This window comes from Salarias fasciatus, chromosome 18, assembly GCF_902148845.1.
Source record: "Salarias fasciatus chromosome 18, fSalaFa1.1, whole genome shotgun sequence".
In the NCBI taxonomy this organism is placed as follows: Eukaryota; Metazoa; Chordata; class Actinopteri; order Blenniiformes; family Blenniidae; genus Salarias; species Salarias fasciatus.
This window is the reverse complement of record NC_043762.1, coordinates 27980323-27995773: the sequence shown is the minus strand read 5'-3', so window position 1 is coordinate 27995773 and position 15451 is coordinate 27980323. Positions and strand designations below refer to the sequence as shown.

Genomic DNA, 15451 nt, shown 5'->3' with positions numbered 1-15451 from the left:
CAAGATAAGTATAAAATTGGTAATAATAATAATATATGTGGGGGAACTTGCATGGGAGCATAATATATTAGAGCTTGTTTGTCCTTTCCAGTGATATCTTGAATGTGTTTATAAAGGTAATGCACAGCCTGTCACAGTACCAGAATGTTGTGCAGCATATCCACCAAGAAGCTGACGCTGCAGTGGTTGAAGATGCCGGCCTGCACATCCTGCCAGAACATCCACACTTGGGAGCCTCTCCAGATGCCATGATAAAATCTCGTTGTTGTGGACAAGAGATCCTTGAATCCAGTGGCGGACCGTGCATTTCACACTAAGGCCTTCAGAACAGATCCGCCTGAACCAATCCACCTCTCAATAACTATTTTATGTCTATAAAAATATCTTATTAAACAGATATGCACATAAAGAGTTGTTGCACAGCAGATAGATACTTGTGCAGCCAGAATAAATGCCTTTGCTGAAGTGCACAAGTCTCCTACTACATCTGTGCACATACAATGAGCATCAACAACTTAAAACAGCAATATTATTTTGGAAAAGAGGAACATTTTACTCACCAAAATCCCGATAATTTGTAAACAAAATCCATCCTCCTTTCTTTCCTCAAAAAGAGTTAAATTGCTCTGTCATATAGATTATCCGTGCGTTTCAGTTCCATAAAGCCAGGCCTGAAAGTCAAGCTTGCCCTGTGGGATTTCTGGTAAGTTTTATTTCTCTTCAGGGCTTCTTCTTCTTCTTCTTTGGAATAATTGAGGTAGGCGACCAACAACTTAGGTGCATACCGCCCCCTACTGTATCTCTTGGTGAATGTAAATCAGAAGGCCTGGATATGCTGTTGTTAGTGTAAGCTAGCTAGAAGGCGCTGAGTCGTCAACTCGAATTCTGATTGGTTGAGGCAACTGTCTGTTTCACGCTTCACTTTACTTTACTCGGCTATCAGAACGGACAGTGAAGGCCTCGGGCAGATTTCTTTCACCCTAGCAACAGATGATGCCTGAAATCTGATTTAATATGAAAAAAACATGTCTGGAAGCAGCACAACCATGGGAAAACTATGAAAGGAACTGGAACATTCTGTTTGGAATCATTTATTAATTATTTATGGACAAAATATAATTTACATCAGTCTGTAATTCAGATACTTTTTAGACCAGCAGAGAAGGCCTTGCAGGCCCTGACGGCCCACCACTGGCTGAATCAAGTGTCCCTACTACAGAAAAGATGACAGAATTACACAATTTGCAACTGACAGGCCATTCTCCTCACAAACGATATTTTCAAGTCTCCACATCTTTCATAACAGATTTATAAATGTTCTGTATTGTGTTTAGTACTACAAGAAGCATGTGACAAGAGAAAAAGACTGATCTTGTGTGGCTTATTAACAATGACATTCATTGCAATGTTTGTCATGTCATTCTTTACATTCTTTGGGGTTAAATGTCAAACAATAAAAATACATCTGTACTTACAAGTCTCCCCATCATTTCTCAGCTGTTCTAAAAATTTTTTCCTTATGTATGGATTCCACAAGTAAGCATTTAGCCATATAAACAGTGACTAGAAAAGCACACAGTTTTTCCCATCAGCTTCCATTTCCGGGTCCGGGTCCACCACTGTCTCTCTCCTATGTCTTCTGACTGGGGACACTTGGTATGTCAGCATGTTGAGTGTATTTGAGGACATGTAGTGTTGATTCTGTGGAATGACAGCCTGTCTCCTTGCTGTTGGCGTTTGATTTCACTGTATCCATTTTCACAAATCCAAAAAAGGCTTAAAAGACAGAATATTGTTTGAGAACAAGTATTTGTTAAGATAAGAACCCACTCTTCCAGTGTATGTTGAGAGAAATGGGCCAAATGATCCCAAAAAGACATGTTTACTGAGATATATTTTGTATTATACAAGATGTGTAAAAGTGAGTGTTGTAGTTTTTGTGTTTGTTGTAAATAAAAAAATCTAAAATTAAAAAAAAAACCAACCTTGTAACTCGACGTGGCGCTTGTGTTGAATTGTCAGAGCACAGCGCCTCCTGTGGTTTGGAGGAGCTTAACAGAAGGACAAAATGACTGGGTCAATATTGGTGCTGTAATGAAAATGAAACAAGTCAAGACCATGGAAAACATTTGATTGCATGGAAAGAATTAGAAATAACACCAGACAGAAATGGCGCTTTTGGTAGCAGAGCAGAATCGAAGGAGAGAGGAGCTTACTCGCTTGATAAGCATTATTCATTCACTTGCAGAAAGGAGCCTTCCTCTAAGAGGATCAGTTGATGCCGTCAGCAGTCCTCACAATGGCAGTGCTTTTAGAGAGGTAGAGCTTCTTGCCAAGTTCGATCCAGTAATGAAAGAACATGTAAATGGTGCAAATCATACAACTTCCTTGGGGAAAACGATTCCGAATGAAACCGTCAGCTGCATTAGTGGGAAAATACTTGGCACTATGGTGAATCAAATTAAACAATCAAAGTAATTTGCAATCATTTTAGAATGCACTCCAGACATCAGACACCAGGAACACATGTCTGTTGTTAGAATTGTTACCCTGATAACTCCACCAGAGGTGAAAGAGCACTTCCTGGGTTTCTTACCTTCCCTGGACACCGCAGGACTTGGCTTATCCACATTAATATTGAAGAAGCTGGAGGAGCTGGGCATCAATTTCCAAGATTGTCGCGGCCAGTGTTATGATAATGCCTCAAACATGAAGGGAAAAAAGAAAGGGGTCCAGGCCAGGCGGAATGAAAAAAATCGCCGTGCTCTTTACGTTCCATGCGGGGCACACACCTTAAATCTAATGGCTGCAGACTCTGCAAAGCAGTCAGTAGATGCCATCACTTTCTTCGGCATTGTTCAAAAGCTTTACAACTTGTTCTCTGCTGCTCCTCAGAGGTGGGCCATTCTTAAGGAACATGTCAACCACACGCTCAAGTCATGGAGTGAGACCAGGTGGGAGAGCAAAATAAACAGCATTGAACCTTTAAGACACCAAACTGACAGAGTCAGAGATGCCTTGACCGAGGTCAGAGACAAGGCAAATGAGCCCAGAGATCAGAACTGAGGCCCAGTCACTGGTCTTTCAGATGTCACATTTGCACAGTGGTCTGGTTTGATGTTTTGTCCATCATCAATGTCACCAGTAAACTCCTGCAGTCAGCCGACATGCAGCTTGATGTTGCTGTCAATTTAATGGAAAAAACCAAAGCATTGCTGCTGAAGTGCAGAGACACTGGACTCTCTGCGGCCCAGTCCACAGCAAAACAGTTGTGTGAGAATATGAATGTGGGGCCAGTGCTGAAGCAGAAGAGGCTTCGGAACACCAAAAGGCAATTTGGCTTTGAGGCAACAGATGAAACTGTGGGAGATGCCTTAAAGAGATTGGAAACAACATTCTTGAATGCAGCTGTTGACACCGCCATCCAGTCTTTGGAGGAACGCTTTACATCACGGAAGGTGGTCCGAGAAGCGGCGGGCTGTGATCGTCGAGCGGCAGGCGGCGGCGAGTGGCAGTGCAAGTCGACAATGTTGTTACATTTATTTGTAAGTAATCTTATTGCGCGAAAAATTTGCGTCGCGTCTGGTGGAAACATGGGGTTAGCCAACACATCAACCTGTTCTGGCCTGTCTGTGGGTTTGCGTCAGGCTCTGCATCTTTTGGACAGATGAACACTCTGTCCACATTTGAAGCAATGATCACACTGGTCTCCAGTGTTTCTGTCCTGACAGTCCCTGCAACCCCGTCTCCTTGCTGTCTGACATGATCTGGGGAGTTGGTATGAATTCTGCATGGCACCTTTTATTTCTTGTCCTGCACTGTAGAGGTCTTGGTTCTTCTTCTACCTCTTTGATCTGTGGAGGTTCTGGTTCCTCCTGATCCAGACTGGAGCTCACCTTCTCTGAAATAGTGGGATTATAATGAATGGAACGTCGTGTTTTTTGTTTCTTTACAAATATCCACTTAATAACCATAATCTGTGAGACTTCAACATGTCATGACATGCTTTTTTTAATGCCTTATTTATAGTTTTCACTGTAGAAGAAAAAATAACAATGCAAACTGTACATACGCAAAAGAAAAATAAAAAAACCCTCTCCACAAACCAAAGGTAGATAAAATTATAAAACGTCATCAAATGCTTGATATAAAAAAAATGTCTGGAATTTCCAGTCAGTTGTAAATTTTCCAGAAAGGTGGCAGGTATAATTTTGAGAATTATCATCAACCAGTCACTGTCAAAGTTATAAACCGATAAAGAAAGTAAAGGTATTTTTTAATGTTTTTTTATATATTCCTGAGTGATTTGGTAAACTTTCTGTGTCTCTTATTTTCAATTCAATTCAGCTTTATTTTCTCACTAATATTAGTTTACCGCACATTTAACACATTGCAACAATTTCCATCAGCAGGGATTTGAGGAATGGACGGAATGGAAAGTGTTCCATTATGTCTTCCTGGTGCCCATTCATTAAAACTATCTCCTGTTTCAGAATGACAAGTTTTCAGACACTGTATATCAGTAGACATGTGTGTAGTTTTAAGTGTATATTCATTTCTTGACTCCACATCATTTAAGAAATCATAACAATCCAGAAATCGTGGTGTAACTATTGACTCAGACCTGAAATTTAGCAACAACAATAATTCATTTACTCCAATCTGATAATGTGTCCTTGGCCACTCGTGTACATGAACATCTGATTGTACCTGTCACATGTATTCAGTCATATTGTGAGCAAAACGGATGGAGAAAAGAAGTACAGAAACATCAACATTAAATACTGAAGTCTTCATTTATTTATTCATATTTGAATTACAATCGTTAAAGCATTATTCCATGTTTAGCTAATATTGTGCAACCCTGATAAAAACTATATTTGTTCAAGTGCCTGAACAAAAACTGTCAATTATAAACTACAAGAATAATGAAATGATTCAGAATGAGAAACCTTATGTTCAGTAGTATTAAATACCAAAATTACGATTTCCCACAGTGCAACAGACTCTTCAACATCACCATACATCTTCTTACACATACATCACTTGTTAGTCGCAGTTGTTTTTGTGTTTCGCGTGCAGTTTACAATGTGTGTGTGTGTGTGTGTGTGTGTGTGTGTGTGTTCTTGTATTTCTATCCTTGTCGGGGCCAAATGTCCCCACAAGGATAGCAAAACGTGGAACGACGTGCCTTGTGGGGACCTTTTTCTGGTCCTAAGTAGGAGAAACAGTGTTTTCTTGACCATGTTGTTGTTACTGAAAAAAGTAAAAGTGCAAAAACATTTCTTTAGGGTTAGGCTGTGTTGTGGTGTGGGTTAGGGTTAGGGTAAGGGTCAGGGTTAGGGGCTAGACATGAATGGGAGTCAATGGACGGTCCCCACAAGGATAGAAATACAAGACTGTGCGTGTGTGTGTGTGTGTGCATTTGTGAAAACATGCACACTGCCTGACGTCCCTGAACATCACATCTCAGAATCAACCCACATTCAAAATGTATGAATCTGATGAGTTTAAGAGCGAAAACTGACCTGCTGATACAATTAAAACTGAAACTATGAAAACTGTTTTTATTAAACTGGAAGAATGAAAGAAGAATTTGTGAATTGCATAGAGATTACATGGTTCCTGAAGATGTGAATTCATTTTGCGTTCCACTAAATATATTAATAAACAATAAATACATTTTTTCAAAATGTATTATTCTATAAAAATTGAAATTTGCTTAGTTTTTGTAAAAAAAAAACAAGACATTTAATAAATATGAATATTTAGATAAAGCACTGATACTTTTTTGCACTAAAAGTGAAGGAAACATGTGGAGGTTTTGAGATTTATTGGTTTTTACATCAGTGACTTACTGCTCCACTGGGCTATGCGTGGCTTCTAAGAAGAGTTGTGCTCTATAATTAATGAACTTTATTATTATTATTATTATTATTATTATTATTATTATTATTATTACAGAGAACAGGACAGTAAAAAAATAAAGTTAACTCTGAACTTGTCTTTCATGACGATTCAGCTGGTTTTCAAACAGCTAATAAAGGTGATAAATATATTGCAGAGTGGATAAAACAGCCGCTGCCATCAACAGCAAAGTGTCCACTCAGTACTCAACTGATCCTTCACTCCATTATTTACGCTCACTCGCTTCCCTCCAAGTTCAAGCCACGAATAGAGCAGCAGAAGCAGCACCTTCCCTTCAGAATATGGCCAAGGAGGACAGACCAGTCACAGTTTGAGTCCGTCTCTGGGTGCAGGCGAACCGCCACGCAGCAATTCTTCACTGGAGAATCGCCGGTCTGGTGCTGAACAGACTGAGGCTGAAGGGGCTGAGGGGAGGCGGGCAGAGGAAACAAAGACGGTAAGACGGGCAGAGAAGAGGAGGATCTGTGTTGTGTTTCATGTGAGAGAAGCTGAAGACACCCCACCTCTTGATCTGTGAGGAGGACGAGCTGTGGACCAGCTTCTTGGAGGACTGGAGCAGGACGGGGACTTTAGTGGACTTTGAAGGAGGGAGGATGAGGCTGCTTGTGTTCTTGGATAAGCTTAACCTGAAAGAGACCAGGAAGAAATCGGTAACATGTACAGTATACGAAGCCTCATGTACACAAAAGGTGGCTGGCGGGGCGTACCTGGAGGAGGAGGACGCTGATCTTGGCGGCCTCTTTCCCTTCAGGGCTCTCAGCTTGTCTCCCTGCGTCAGGCTGCTGCCCTTACAGTTATTCTGCAGCCCATGAGCAAACACAGGGAGAGAAGATACTGTTGTTACTATACTTTAAGACTCAGCCGATTTCATGATGCTATCTCATCCTGCTCCAGTTTCATTATTGAGGACTCTTACTCTACAGCAGGACAAGTGTTTTTGGTTTTATGGGTGTATGAGCGCAGCAGTGTGGTCAGAGTCAGTATTCAATTCTGGAATTTAGTTTGGCATTCATACAATTACAAAAAAAAGTCTATCACAAAGGATCAAAACAGGCTGATTAAACTCTGTGTCATTCTTCATTTATTGGACTGATCCGCCAGTTCTGTCCTGAAGTTGGTTTTCCATTGGAAGGTGCAGCTCCCTCTGAACAGGAGCGTCAAAGACATGTTAGTGGTCAAACAGTGCCACAATAACCCTAAAATTTTAACTTTAAAGTGTTTCTTTGTTGTGGCACATAGCATACAAGGTGAAAATGTTGATATTGATTACAAAACCAAACTGTTATGATGAAAAATTCAGAAGATTTCAAGATTTTTAAGTGATCTTTGGCATAGTATATGCCAGTATAGGAACAGCAATTCCAGGCAAATAATACAGGGAAACCAGTAATATTAGTCATTTAATACTCATTTGGATTCATCATCAATTCTCCGTTTACTCGAGGTTTAATTCTGAGAAACCTGTCTGTCATATTCATAATACCCAACATGTCTGGAATAATCTCTTGAAGAACTGAAAAACCTCTGAAATCATGTAGCCTGGCACGCCAGACTGCCTCTCCATGCTCAGGGATACACGGGGAGCGTGGAGAGACAGTCTGGCGTGCCAGGCTCGAAATCATGATCAGAACTGAAAGGACAGCTTTAGTGTAATGGTTTGTTTTTTTGATTTTGGACGATTAATAAATAACACATATGAAATAACTCTTCTGGTAATTAGAAAACATCAGAAAGCTCACTTTGCTTTTTGAGTGTATAAAACCGATCACAATGCAACCCAGTAATATTCTGCTTAATTTGAAGAAAAGCCAGTCTTTTCAAAGCGTTCAGTGGTCACCTCATCCAGGCTGTAGGATTTGCAGAGCGTGGTGTTGATGGACAGGTCGTCCATGCTGGAGAGCAGATGGGACATGGCTTCCTGCTGTCCCGCCTCGGACTCGGCGCCGTGGGGCTGCTTCTGCTGCTGAAGCTGCTGCCGTCGAGTCAGCCTCTGCTGGAGCAGCTTCTGTTTGGAGCGATGCACGTCGCCCTGGATCCACAGGCTGTGCTGCTTCCTGCTCAGAAACACACACACACACACACACACAATCTGAAGCACTGGAAAATAAACCAGTTCAACTGATTCATTACAAAGGCAAAAAACAGCACCCACTAGTGGCCTGATGTGAAAACTACAACTAAGAAGAAGCGTGTCCAGGAACTCACTCCACTAAGAAGTCCTGCTGGGGCCCGATGACGGAGCCGGGTCTGCAGATCCGGATCCAGGCGATGGCCTCGGCGGCGGTGAACCGGAAGTGCTTCATCAGGTAGCAGCCGATCAGCGTGCCCGTCCGGCCCAGGCCGGCTGAGAGCGGAGATGCCATTAAGGTCTCTGTCTTCAGTCTGACACTAGTGTGGCTGCCACTGGAACGGCGAGTGGGGCCTGACCTTTGCAGTGCACGGCCACCGCTCCGTCCGTGCTCTCACACACGTGCAGGAAGCGGCGCACGATGAGGTCGGACGGCGCCGTCCCGTCCAGGAAGAAGAGGTCGTGGTGCTCGAAGCCCGCCTCCTCGAAGCGCCGGCTGTCGTACAGCTTGCGGTTCAGGCGCACCACGGCCGCCACGCCCGTCTCCTCGAAGTAGGCGAAGTAGGCCTCGGGGGCGTGGAGGGGGTAGCCTGCAGGCAGGAGGGCGTGAGTCTGCTGGGAGACCCGATCAGGCGCCGCGGGGAGGCAGACTCACCGTTCTCGATCTTGCTGTGGGAGTGGGGGCTGCTGAAGGCCAGGATCTTCCCCGGGACGATCCAGTTCATGTCTCCGTTCTCAACACGCTGCACACAGAGAACACGTTGGAGGACACAGACCACAACCTCTCTGAAAGTTCTCCTAAAGACCTGATTTCCTCTGTTCTCAGGTGTTCTGTCGTTCTGTGCAGTCTTCCCCTCTCCTCACGCTGTGCCAGCGTTGCTTCCTTCCACGTCTCTCTAAGCGTCTCTCAGATAATAAAAATCACCGCTGACGGGCTGAAGCTGTCGTACAGACGTCAGACGGGTCCTGCTGCTTCACCTCGTAGTGTTCGTATTCCTCCACGCTGAAGTTTTCAAAGTCCAGGAAGCCGTGCTGCATGGCCTAAAAGAGAGGGAGCAGGGCGAGAGAGAGGAGTGACACACCTCAACACACACACCTCAACACACACACACCTGAGTGTTCACCTCTGCAGTCAGGCTGATGGTCACTTTGTTTTTTCTTTGATAAATAAAACGCTGCAGGTCAATAACCTGGATGGACTGAAGAGCCACTTCGTCTACTTTCTGCCAAATGGAACGACCTGAACTGTTTAATTGCCGTATTTATGAGATTTGAGAACTAAATCTAAAACTACTAAGAATCATTAATATTTTATTAAGCCTACCTTTTATTGTCATTTCAGTCATTTTTAAGTAATTTCAGCCTGTTGCTGACATTTTTCAGGCATATTAGCCATTTTGTAAAGAATTTTCCTCTGGGATTAATAAAATATCTTCCATAATTTTAACTATTTCAATTCAATAAGCCGTTTCGACTACTTCACATGTGTTTTGTTAGCTTTGTCATAGCTATTTAACACCTTTTCACAATTTCTGGGGAACGACCATCTTAACTATTTTATACATTTGACTTCTACATAACAACGTTTTTGTAGTTTGCAGATTTTCTTTGGATACATTTTTTAGAATTATTGCAAAACCTAATAAACAACTTTATCAAGAGTTCCATCCTCATTATAAAGGTTAAACATGTCCTGCGGTGCCAGACATTTAATTTAGTGGAACACATCGTCACATTCAGGCCTGCTCACTTTATCGCTGCTGGAACATCTGGAAACATCTGTGTTGAGCTGATTCTGCTCACCTTGCGGATTCCCTGTAAGCAGTCCAGGACGGTGAGGTTCAAGGAGCACTCTCCTACGGCTGCATCTCTGTCACACACACACACACACAGAAAAACACACACATTCATCGCTTTGTTTGTGGTGGGAATCCCAGCACTGTGTGTGTGTGTGTGTGTGTGTGTGTGTCCACACCTGAAAGGCAGGTAGCCCGAGTTGTTCCCTGAGATTAAAGTCCGATACGCTTCTTCGGGGCTCCGTTTCAGATAGATGACCTGCATGGAGGACACACTGTGTTTGAGAGGAGACATCCTCCATCTCTGAGGAGATCAGCGAATCAGGACGCGGCTTACGGCGTAGGCGCCGACGAGGACCGCCGCGTTGGCCCTCTTCTTCTGGTCGTAGGTGGTGTAGTGGACCAGCTTCTTTCTGGACATGGTGAACGACTGGAGACAAGAAATGTCCACAGTCAGAGAGGTGTGTGTGTGTGTGACAGCAGTGTGTGCAGCTCAGGACAGTGTGTGTGTGTGTGTTGATACCTTGAGCTTCTTGTTGACTTTGCTGCAGTACCTGTACAGCATGGCCAGGTTGAGAGGCCCGAAGTCTGCATAGAAACTGCAACACAGAGCGCAACGAACGAACAGGAAACACAGTCAAACAGCAACTTTTAAGACATTTAAAGGTTGGAAACTATACGGTGCATGCAAGATGGATGTATTTACATGATCCACAGAGAAGTTGAGTTAGTTCCAGCTGGTTTACTGCAATTCAATTAATTTACCAAACTGAATAAATATTAGGATTCTTACTTTAGATAGAATGAAGAGCTGATTCTGAGCCTCGTCATTGTTTCTAACTCATCGCTGTGAGAGAGAGAGAGACTGAACTGCACTCTCCTTTGATTCACACACTGCTTTCATGTATTCATATATTATTTATAGCTCCTCCAATAAAGACCCTCTCTGTATTTGATCCGTCTGGCCAATCAAAGGCTGAAACACATCTCTAAGGAATACATTTTAAACACGGCTATACGAGTTGCTGCTGCTTCGTTGTCACTTTGTTGAATGATGCTGAATCAAACACACTGTTTCATACTGGCATCTGCGCACGTTGGAGATAAAAACGACGGACTGGGATGATTAAGAGTTCAGCCTGAATAGCATCATCCGGTGGCTGTCCTAAATCCTTTTGCATCACCAGGGCGCAGCCACTGATCTCTCCTTGGCCTATATCTTACGGTGCGATGGTAACTGAGGGCTGGACGTGCGCAGAGCGCGCGGAGCTCGCTAATGAACGCCGCTGTCGTCAGGAACAACACACACCTCTCAGCGGCGCCACGATCTCAGCAGGGTGTGAGGCAGATCATCATCTCGGAGTCGGACCTTTGTTAGGCAATCGAAATATCTCTTTAATGTCACGACAATGTGGAAATGATCAAGGCAATGTTCTTCATAAAATCGGCTCTATATTGAGATTGTAGCCATGTTTGGTTGTCGCTGTTTAGTTAAATATTTAAAAAGAAATACAGATATTTTATCAGGAGTAAGAAAAACTTTCAGTTTAAAGGTTGTTAGATCACTGTTTTACCAGTTTATTCGACTCAGGATGAAATTCGGCTGTATGTGCCTCTGTTTGGTGGCTTAGTGGATAGCGCTCCATATTATCCCCACAAATGTGCATTTGAGGCTAAATCCTGACTCTCCAAACCTGCAGGAGTGAACCTGAGTGTGTCTGTGTTTGACCTGTGATCCTCTGACAGGCTTTCAGATCAGCTCAGCTCAAAGGTACAAGAGAGCGGGTTCACGGCCGCCAGAGAAACGGTGGAGAAATCCACCGATCCCTCTTCTGAGGAGGAGTGTTTAATCGCGGGCGTGGCCTGTGAGGGTCGCTCTGAACGGAACCACGCTGCTGCACAGCTTCGTCTCTGAACTGACTGTTAGTTTCTGCCTTTTGCTTGAAACTTGAGAGAATAGAGAACGGCAAAATGTTCAGCTTCGTCCAGAAGGAGAGAACTGTTCCGTAGCCTGGCTCTTCACCAGAACAAGCTTTTTACTTACCGTGAATCCATTTTTAAGATGCAGGTGAATCATGCAGGAGGCATTAATGGTTAATCGTTCAATCTCAGTCTACTTATTTTTTTGTGTGAAATATATTTGCTTTACAGCTTCTTTGACATTCAGACTCCTATTTGGACGTATGTTGTGGAGACATCACAGAATAAATTTAAAACAAGCTACATTTCACAAAATCTATTTATTTCAGTCCATTTGGATCTAGTAAATGAGATTAAAAGCTTTTTATTTTTCATTTCTATGCTTGAGAACACTCTGTAGCATTTAGATGTGTGTGGCTGTTCTGTTCTCATTAATTTGATTTCTTGCTTCCGGGTCTTTGCTGCTCCTACAGTATCCAACTGCGGGGGTTTCTTGTTTGTTCAAAATGGAATCGGACAAAATAATACGATTGTGTGTAGATTTAGTCACAGGGAGATACATTTTTGCCTTTGACTTATATAAAACGGGTTGTTCTATAAAGTGAAGCCTGGTTTCAGATTTTCTGATTGCAGGTAATGACATATTGTTCCAGAAGACTACAAAACTGCAATCAAAAAAAGAAAACTAAAGGTTTGTGATAAAATGAAAATATTTTACAAATCTTTGAGAATTAGGGTGAATTTTCTGATGCAAACCAGTTTGACTTTTTTTGTGTTTTTTGGTTCAAAATCACTTGTCTGTCTTGAGAAAGTATGTTTGAGAAAGATTAAATTCTATCAAATAAAAACCACCAGAGGAGAAATGGACTGAAGGCTTGTATATGACTGAATCACTGACACATCACTTAAATGATCTCCAAGCATTCTCATCAGCAATTTGAACTATAATTCACTTTTTAATGCTGGATGATTTATTACACTGTCAAAAACATGTGATCTCATTTAGCTGAATAATGTACCTACAATCAAAAAGACAAATGACAAAAAAATGCTAAAAAAATTAAAAAATTGTAATATAAAGGAGGGATTTGTGTGTGTGTGTGTGTGTGTGTGTGTGTGTGTGTGTGTGTGTGTGTGTGTGTGTGTGTGTGTCCAGCTCACCTCTCGTACAGAAACTCCTCATCCGTGCTGAAGTAGTGTGTGGTGGCTGTATTCTTTGGCTTGACACGGAGTGTGGCGAAGTACAGCCGCCCTTCACACACACCACCACAACAACAACAACGAGCCGGTCATTAATGTCATGTCAGTGTTCAAGTGTCTCAGAGCTCCGGCTTCACCACAAGGACACAGAACAGCATGACACCCTGAAGTTTGTATTTTCAAAAGGAAAACAGGTTTAATAAGTCCAAAGCAAACACTTCAGAACCGAGACTGCAAAACCCTGCGCGTGTCTGGATATGAAGTATATGAAAAATGAATCATAATAACTTTTTACATGATTCATGATAAGCTTCTTGTTATCCTGTTAACCCTTTGTTGGGCTTTATTGGACTCAACTCACTTATTTCCTCTTGTTCTAAACTCTCTGACTTCACTACATTCTGGGAAATCCTAGAATGTCTTGAAATGTTCTAGAATTTGTAGATTTTTTTTTTTTTTAATCAATGTGAGTTCTTGACACTTTTCTTGAAATTGTGGTATTTAAAAATCTGTTTTAAGGTTCTACAGTTTATGGAAAAGTTGTAGATTCTAGTTTGTTAGAGTCTGAGAATTGTATGCTTCAAGAATGTGGGAGTATTACAGCCTGTTCAGGATGTCAAGTATGTCTGAGTTTCTGAATTTCAGTTCCAGAGGATGAAAATGTTCTAGGATTTTCAAGACTGTCTAAAAATTGTAAGATTTCTGAAATTTGAGCATGAAGAGATTAAAGCTGGTTCTGAGAAAACAAACAGTCAGATTTTTTGGGGGGTTGGCTCTAATCTATTTCAGGTTAACAGGGTTTAGTTTGACTGAGTTATTCAGTTTTCTAAATAACTTTAGTTTGTTATGCAAGTTTACTTATGTGAAGCAGAGAGGACTTGTGGCCTGCTGTCTTATGTAACATCATAAAATGACAGTTAAAACAGTCGTTTGAGCTTCAAATGCACAAACATTGAATTCTAATTTGCTTGAATGTACTTAAACATTAAACTAAACCAGTTACTGAAGGACTGTAGTATATATATTTTAAGACTATAAACATGATTTTCCATCTTCAGCACCACTTTATTCACTTCAGAGTCTCCAGGCACCTCAGCTGATCTCAGATCATTCATCTATATTTGTCTGAATGTCAACTTTAACATCAGCTTTTGGTCATTTTTCTCATTTTGCTCAGCTGTCATCATGTAAACATTTTAATATACTCACCCTTTAACAGTGTTAATGATCACTCACAGTTTAGTTTTCAATAAAGTCTCAATTCTGATTTTCATTGTTCTTTTGTCTTGTTATCAGTGTATGTATTAATCTTGTTAATGCTCTTTGAATTCTAACCTACATCAGTGGTGCTGTATAAATACATTTCATATAAGATGAGTGAAGCAGATTTCGATTTTTTTAAAGAGACTACTTTCCCTCCCAGCATGAATGCAATGATTTACCACTGACATTGTTGTTGAATTTCAAATATCAGAAGTCCATATGGATATTTTTGTTCATTTATGTAAACTTGAAATACCAACTTTATTTATACTAATAGATCAATTACAATAACACATGGTGGGAAATATATAGCCTCTTAATTCCTTAATGTATGGAGCCCCAGACATTTGAAATGCAACTTTCGATTGTGTCCAGAAATTAGTAATTCATTGAGATGAATTAGAATTTTGTGGCCACAATTTAAAGTTTTGTTTCTATTTCTGCTCACCATTCCTTGAACTTACCTTTGATAAATTCTGACGCGGCCAGCCGCTCAGAGTCTTCAGCCATCTGATATCCTGACAGTAACTGCAGTTTAAAGAGTCATTTAAAGGATGATGAATCCCGTTTTCTTCTCTTTTCGGGTTATTTTCTGTGAAAGGCTCCTAACACATGGCAGGAAGAGCAGGTTCCAGCTCCATGTTCCAGAATCATCCCCAGACATCAGAAACCGCACTTCAGTAAAGTTACAGTCAGCCTTCCACTGGAAACACGAGGGAGCGCATTTCCACAAGTCAGGAGAAAAAAAATCTTTAAACGTTCATTTCATCTTCTGGCTGGAACAGTTTCAGACTAATGTAGTCCCGGTATGTCTAAATTAAAGCGTTTCCCGGAATAATCCAGTCACTGACTGTGCAGCAGGCAGGACACGCGCTAATCTCCAGGCTTCACTGCGCATGCGCAGTCGGTGCGCACAGGCTGACCCTGAGGTCTGCAGCCTTCACCTCCTCCATGGATCCTTTCTGCTTTCACTAAGCTTTCCGTAGGACAACACGAAGTTAGGTTAGTAGCCTGACTCATCGTCTTTCATGATGCAGACTTGAATCCTTGAGAGAAATTAACCAATAGAGGCGCCAAACCTTTACCTTAACATCCGTTTAAGAAGTGACACAGATCATCCATGAAGTGTGGGATCGTTCATGGCGCCGGTACGAACGTCCATCAATAGAATTCCACCTGACTGACACACTTCCTGTGAGTTGCAGCTCTGCAGTGACTGACGGGTTTAGTGCAGCAGTCCTGAGTAATGGTCATTCGTCACCCGAGGGTGCAAAGT

The 15451-nt window shown here is 41.9% G+C and overlaps 1 protein-coding gene across 1 annotated transcript; it reads right to left on the bottom strand.

Annotated features, from left to right (window-relative positions):
• Positions 1-5789: 5789 nt before the first annotated feature.
• Positions 5790-14730, bottom strand: LOC115405758 (dual specificity protein phosphatase CDC14AB-like). Its single transcript, XM_030115462.1, has 14 exons — positions 14640-14730; positions 12874-12964; positions 10316-10391; positions 10130-10222; positions 9972-10051; positions 9800-9866; positions 8975-9037; positions 8652-8739; positions 8356-8586; positions 8134-8272; positions 7766-7982; positions 6636-6727; positions 6432-6554; positions 5790-6332 (listed from the first exon to the last, which is right to left on the bottom strand). The coding sequence occupies exons 1-14, from the start codon at positions 14683-14685 to the stop codon at positions 6284-6286; spliced, it is 1455 nt and encodes a 484-aa protein (XP_029971322.1). The 5' UTR covers positions 14686-14730; the 3' UTR covers positions 5790-6283.
• Between the last annotated feature and the right edge of the window lie 721 nt (positions 14731-15451).